This window comes from Talpa europaea (genome assembly GCF_964194135.1).
Source record: "Talpa europaea genome assembly, chromosome: 3".
NCBI lineage: Eukaryota > Metazoa > Chordata > Mammalia > Eulipotyphla > Talpidae > Talpa > Talpa europaea.
Genome location: NC_140069.1, coordinates 144,505,403 through 144,513,149, shown reverse-complemented (window position 1 = coordinate 144,513,149; position 7,747 = coordinate 144,505,403). Strand labels below are relative to the sequence as shown.

The window sequence follows — 7,747 nt, the reverse complement described above, 5'->3', positions numbered from 1 at the left end:
TCCTCTTAAATGTGTCTCCATGGGGGAATTTCTGTTTCATTCCCTTTTATCGTATCAGCAACTTCACATTTTATAAAATTCAGTTACTTTTTATTGAAGCTACTTTGGTTTACAACACTGCATAGGACTTGGAGGTACAGGCGCTCTCCTCTTCAGATGGATGTTACTACAACATGTCCACCATCAAAGCACCCACAATCCTCCATCATAACCCATTGCCTCCCCCACTTTCCTTGGCTTTTTTACTATCTCCTGCTGATAGTCTCAATTCTACAGTATGATTCCTAGGGTTGGAATTGCCTTAGTTCTGTCAGTCCCTTTTTTATTTCTCTATGTTCTACATATGAGTGAAATCATCTATCAATACTATTTACCTTCTCCTTCTGACATATCTTACTCATCATCATATCCCCCACACAATTCCATCCTTTGTGACAAAGGGCAAGTGTTCATCTTCTTGGATAGTTGAGTGGTAACCGCAGCACATCTCTACCACACTTTTGAAAAACTGCTTAGTCAATGGGTTTTTAGGATGTTCCCATAACATGACTATAATAAATATTGCTATAATGAATAGGGGAGGAAATTCAGTCCTTAGAATCACTGATTTTGCATTGTGCAGATAGCTATCTAGACATGGGATGGACAAAGAACTAAAAAGACAATTCTCCACAGAAGACATACTTGGTTACAAACAACCACATTAAAAAATGTGTAACATCACTCATCACAAAGAAGATACAATGAAAAGGACAATGATAAGCCAACTTACACCTGTGAGAACAGCCTATATTAAAAAACACCAAACCAAAAATGTTGCAGGACTATTGAGAAACTGGAATTTTGTACACTGTTGGTGGCAATGTACATTGGTCCAACAGCTATGGAAATCAGTATGGAGGTTTCTAAAGATATTAAAAATAGATCTACAACATGATTCAGAAATTCCAATCCTAGCTGAAATTACTTTTATTTCCCTTGCCCTTAGTGTTGAGTCCCCAAACACAACCTTGAAGCCAATGGCATAGAATTCCAAGAATGTCTGCCTATGTATGTTTCCTTCTATATATTTTATGGTTTCAGGACTTCCATCAAATTCTTTAATCATTTTGAGTATGCTAAATGGAATGAGATAGCAGTCTAGTTTAATTTGTTGAGATGGAACTGTCCAATTTCCCCAATACCATTTGATGAAGAGACCTTTCTTTTTCCATTGCATGCTCTTTGATCTGAGTTTCAGTATGCCAGCAAGAACATATGTGAGCATTACCAACTGCATAAAATTCCACCCGCCTCATAACGTCCTCTGTGTCTGCAATACTCTCTTGAGGGCAGCCTTCACTTGAGCATTCCTCAGACTGTAAACAAGGGGGTTCAGCAATGGGTTGAAGAGGACATAAAAAAGGGTCAGGACTTTCTTCTGCTCATCTCGGTGACCATTGTCTGGGACTACGTAAATCATCATGGCAATGCCAAAATAGAACCCAACCACACAGAGGTGGGAGGAGCAGGTGGAGAAGGCCTTTCTGCGGCCCTCCTTTGACTTGATCTTCAGGATGGCCAAGACGATACGCATGTAAGAGACCATCATCAAGGAAAGGGGCCCCACTAGGATAAATGCACCAGAAAAAAGGACAAAAACTTTGTTAATCCAAGTGTCCCCACAGGCCATTTTGAGGAGAGCTTTGAGTTCACAGAAGATGGAATTCACCTCCTGGGACTCACAGAAGGGTAATCTCAGAAATAAAATTAGATTTCCTAAGGCCAGTAAAGAGCCACATATCCAGGACGTGATGGCCAGCATGACGCACACTCTCCAGGTCATGATGACTGTGTAGTGGAGAGGATGGCAGATGGCGACGTACCTGTCATAGGACATCACCACCAAAATCATGCACTCAGTACAACCGCAAGTCAAATACAAAAATAACTGTGCATTACATGTAACATAGGAGATCGTTTTTTTGTGTTTCATTAGATTTTCCAGCAATTTGGGTAAATTGCTGGAAGCGTAGGACATGTCAAGGACAGCCAGATGAGAGAGGAAGAAGTACATGGGGGTGTGCAGTCTGACATCCAGCCAGATGAGCCCCAAGATCATGCCATTTGCCAGCAGGTTGGATACATACAGCAGGGAGAAGACACAGCAGAGGAGAATTTCCTTCTGTGCACTGAGGTGGAATCCCACCAGGATGATTTCCGGGAACCATGACTGATTAACACCCATCTTTATGGACAGTTTGTCTGAGATTGAAGTGCAATATAAAGACCAGAGCTGGAGGGCAATGAAAACTGGAGTTATCAATCTTGAAGTGATCTTGGAGAAAGCATACATGCTTATCTCTGCTTGACTGAGTAGTTTCTTTGCTTTTTTTTTCCGATTTCATTATGAAGTAATTAGATTTTCAAATGAAATTAAGACCTATAAGCAAGAGTACTGGATGCATATCACCAAATTATTTATTCTTGTTTCTTTTTCCATCTCTTTTCCCATGAGTGTATATACTTTTTGATGTTTCTATACACATGTATCTTATATTTTATTCAACCATGTGAGTGCTGAAATAATGCCAACTTACCTTTACTTTGTTTTTTCAAGAACAATTCTATTTGCTAGTCTATTCTCAGTATGATTATCCAATTTATAACATAAACATGGTAAATATCTTAATTTTCTACACTTTGATCCAGGTTATAACCTCATATCAAATTTCATTTCTTTTCTAATCAAAGTACCCAAGAGCCAAAATTTTGAATGGTACACTTTTGGTTTTATACACTATCTCCCATTTTATATCTTCCTTGATGAAGCATGTTGGAGCCAATAACATAAATATGACTTTGATTCACTTCATTAACACTTGGATTACTTTGTCCCACTATCCTCAAAGGTAAAATGGGTTGGTCGACCATTGTGGTTTCTCCAAAGATCTACACTGCAAAATCATTTATCCACACTCGTATCACTACCTCCTGCTTCTACTTGAATGTGTCCTCCGCCAATCTAGTACTTACCCAGTTCAGCATGGAATCAGCTAATTTCTCAACAGGTCTAATTCACATGGCGAATCATGTTTTCAAAGAAATTGTCATATTTATCAAGAAGTTTAATCATGTATATTTTTATCAAGATTATTATCATTGTTCAAATATCATCATGAAATGAGAGGATATATCTTTAGGTGTGCCAACTGTTCGAGGGATAGTGGATTCTTAAGATTCTTTAATCCTAATGCATCATTACACACATCTTTTGGAGAGACAAATCTAATTTACCAAATTAACATTAGGATCAGCCTATGTCTTTGATATTATACAGCACTTTGTTTGAAGGCAAATGTGTATTTATAATTTCAAATTCTTATGAATTATCTTTTTAAGTATATTATTGTTCTCTTTATATTAATATAAGAGATACTTTTACATTTAAAAGTTACACATTCTAGTTTCAATAATCTTTTTCAAAGTGTGGGTAATGTGGCACATACTTCATAGGAGATTTTGACATTATGTTTTCAAAAATAAATTTCAAACATGAACTTCAACAAAAGCCTGAAGAGATATTATTACATTACATAATATGTTGTATATGACTGATTTCCATATGACAGACAGTGATAATTTTCAATAATTTCTATACACAGTGTTCATTCTGTATTGTACTTTTATTTTCATATATAGAATTGGTAAAAATTTTATGAATAGTAGTTTTATTTCATTTAGAATCATATGTACAATTTCATATCAAAATGTTTTCCTGACATATTGGTGAATACTGTTAATTTATATACTAACTTTTTATTGAGTCAGCACATTGCTTTCCACTAGGTTGTATATAATGCAAAAGTGATTAAATGTCATGTGTTTATTTTTGTGTAACTTATATGAGTAAATTCCCAGATGGTATATAGTCAATTCTATTCTTTGTCTTTCTATATCCCCTCTTTCTCCAACATCACCTCCATCACCATCACTATTCTCAACCACATCCTCTTTTCTCTCTTCATAAAAACAAACAAGCAAAATTCAATGATCATTGTAACTACAGTAAATCACCTAGTGGGAAAGATCCCTAATTTACCAATCAAGGCTGTGTAACCTCAAGCTCATTTTCCTATGGGGTTTTCTACTTTAGCCTCTCGGTTTCTATCATTCTGTCACATTTGAACATTTTTTAATCAAACCTGAGAGAAAATTCACAACTTTCAGGTCATTGGTACCACTGTTTCATATTCAATATCGAGAAAATAAGAACACTTAAGGGAACTTAATGACTTCACAAAGCTTACATATGAACTGATTATAAAATAAGCAGTTTCTCAGTTACACGTCAAATCCCAGGGTGCTGACAAGCTGGAGTTACCTACCCTCTAGTCTAAAGGAGCAGAGCACAACTTTATGGAGTGACTACCTGTATTTCTGCTGTCCATTTCCACAGGAGTCCGTGTAGGAGTAGCTGTCCCACCCTTACCATTCAGGATAGCCTCATAGACACCCTTTCACCCAGGAAGACCAAAAGATCCAAATACTCACATTGCAACAAACTATCGTTTTTCCCCCTCAATTCCAGTTTTGGCCCCAAAGTTATTTCTGTTTCCCAGGAAAATAACGCCGAGGATGATGTAAGGTCTACACCAAACATTCTGAGGGATGTCTTTGCATACACAGTTGTCACGACTAAAGAACATTTTATGTTTTCAACAGCACAGCTCTGAGATACAAAATGTTGCATCCAACATGACCTTTATCCACAAGGCCAATACAAGTTTTAGAGCTAACAAATTCCAAGATAATAGGTCAATCCCTTAAAGGGAGATGAATATAGAATAATTCATAGGTCTTGATATTCTTTCATGCTTATAAAGTAATATGAGAATAAATATTCTGTAAATTATTATTTAACTGTGAAAATATCAGGTTCAATAGAAGCTGCTTCTGAAATTTGAAAATGCATAAGGGTCTCTCAAAATACGACTGTGGTCACTAGTCTCACTATGTGATCCGGACGGGGGTGCTCAGAGGGCAGGACACTGAGGGCTCCACCCTGGAGTGGCCCTCTGTGTCCACAGATACCACAGGAAGGAGGTCACAGCCTTCTTGTTCCTCTCTAAATACCATTAAAAGACTTTAATATTCAACATTTTCTTTTAATATTTAAATTTTTTAAAACATTTAATATTTCCCTTGAATATTAGGAAAACTGACCTATAAAAAGCTGTCACATATTTAATCATATGACCTGATGAGCCTGGACACACACCAGGACATCATCACATAATCACCCATAACCATCTCTAGTATCTCACAGCTTCCTGTCATGAAGAGGGTCATTTTCTACTCTCCCTAGAATAGATAAACATGAGGAGGCCTGTCAGGCATGAATTAAATGAATAAGAATTAACAACAAAAACAGTGAAAGGACCACAACCTCACTACAAAGATCCATGTAATCCCCAGGGTAAAAAAAAAAAAAGCATGAGCTGGGGTTGATACAAAGGTCCTTTCTATGATTGACATGTCTCCTTTGGTTGGTTGTAGAGGTCCTGTGATGGATGCTATGTCTCTACGATGGTGACTGACATTCTAGGTGAAACAAGGCACTCAAGGAGCATGTGCTAATGCATGAATAAATAATTCTAAATATAGATAGATATGCACACATATATACAGACAGATATGGACAGATGTCACATTGGCATTTCACAGTGTCCACTGGATTTCAAATATCTCCTGTTGTAACCTGGCAGAGATAGCAACACAGCACTCCTGAACTTACAAGCTCCTAAATCTATTCCACTCTTATGAACTGAAGTATCACTACAGGCTCATGCCCTATAAGCATGTTCTATCATTAGTTTCTATCTATTGTCAAAGCTGTGAATTATAATTTATGAGGAAAAAAGTTCACAATTAAATGTAATCCCTGAGTATGACTTTCTTTTAGGAAATGCTGAGTAATACATGTAATTTAAATAGGATGCTTCTTTGGGGTATAGCTGAATGTGCTTGACGATATGGAGGATATATTTGTAGAGGAAATGGCAACATAAAAATGAACTAATGTCTCACACCCGTTTGAAGTGATGATTATGAGGAGTTCCAGGGAAATTGCTTTGGTGATAAATTCCTTATTTGGAAAGTAAAATAAACTCAAAAAGGCCCTTCAAGGCACATGCAAGGACACTTTTGAATATTTTCAAAATATTCACCTGAGGGAGGCATCAATTGGGAGGGCAGTGGCCACTTAGTAAGAATATCAGAAAAAATGGGAGAAAAGTCCTAGATTCTACAAACATGATTGTATTTTGAAGGTTTATTTAAGTTTGCATAAAGTTGGCAACATTTTTCAACAACTATAAAATCTGTATTACAGAGGTGAAAGGGAGTAATTGCCTCTTTTTTGAGATTATTTACTAATGTCTGAGCAAACTAATCTTCTCCATTACCATTACATTCATTTTCTTTAAATGTTTGCAAAAATAATCATAACGGCAGATTAAAACTCCTAAGTCATGCAGCACAGGAATTGTGAAGAATGTCAATAAAGCCGACATAAAACATCCCCTCCCTAGTCCTTACAATAGCAGAGGTTCAGCAATGAAGGTGTGTGGGTCAGTGAGGCCATTCAACCCTGCGGGGCTGGACCAGGAGCTGGGAGCTTATCTCTCTGCAGCTCTAGTCAGCAGTATCAGCACTCACTGCATCCTGTGTTATTGTAGGACAATGTCATAAATATCTGCAATTTCTGGGTCTAATAATTATTAAGATTTGGTGATAACCTGGGGAAGTTTCAATAAGAAATATCTATGTGACAAACTTACTTCTTAAACTTTTTCCAAAAGAAAAAGACTTCCCTGGTATGGTTACTAGGATTTTCTTTCTAGTAACTGAGGTTACTCTAGCAATGTCTTCTCTGTGTTAGGCAATATAAGATTCTTTGATTCCTTTGAGAATCAAAGGATTTTAGAGCTTTATCCAGAGGAACTTCTTACATGTAAGGCTCCTCATCCTTCTAGATGCCCTTGCCAAAAATACACTGGAATCATTTGAATGACCAGCCCTCAACCATACTGGGAGATGATGATGAGAAAACTGCCAAAACATCAGAAACACACCACCACGTACATACCATCACCACACCTCAGGGGACAGAAGTTTCCAAAGCTGGGTTAGGGGTGAAATCTGAGGGTTCATTCCATTACTCTGTGACGTCTCATCAGGGAGATCAGTTTGTTTCACTAGGATGTCATTCCTTCTACAAAGGCATGTCAGGTTCTCTAGCCACTCAGCTCTCTGTCAACTCCCTAGATTGAAAATCAACTCACATGAAAATATATCTATTTTTAATGAGGAGACAGCACCTCTAAATCACATACAGTGCAGTAAAACAACATTACCTCAATAAAAAAATATAATAAAACAAGATGTCAGCACTGGATATGCCTCAGGAACCTCCTCTCACCCAGATAAAACCCTTCAGAAGTTCAGGACATAGACTATGAAGACACTGTAGCAGGCACCTGAGGATAAATGTCATTGACAAGATTTGCTACAGCTGATAAAGGCTGTCAACAAAGCATGAAGCTCTAAATTATACCTCAAGGAGTAGAGTTTTATTTACAATCAACTAAAAACTACAATTCCCTGAAGGAAAATTTGACATGATTCTTTCTCCCTTCTTCTTCCTAAAGTAGAAGCACTCTCCTCTCTCTGGAGGAGACAGAGATTCTGCCTGCTTTTCCCTTGA

At 37.3% G+C, this 7,747-nt stretch overlaps 1 protein-coding gene across 1 annotated transcript; it reads right to left on the bottom strand.

Annotated features, from left to right (window-relative positions):
* Positions 1 to 1,294: 1,294 nt before the first annotated feature.
* Positions 1,295 to 2,227, bottom strand: LOC311168792 (olfactory receptor 2A5-like; the record flags this gene model as incomplete). The annotated part of the gene is made up of 1 exon (XM_084230526.1): positions 1,295 to 2,227. The coding sequence occupies one exon, from the start codon at positions 2,225 to 2,227 to the stop codon at positions 1,295 to 1,297; it is 933 nt and encodes a 310-aa protein (XP_084086652.1).
* Positions 2,228 to 7,747: the final 5,520 nt, after the last annotated feature.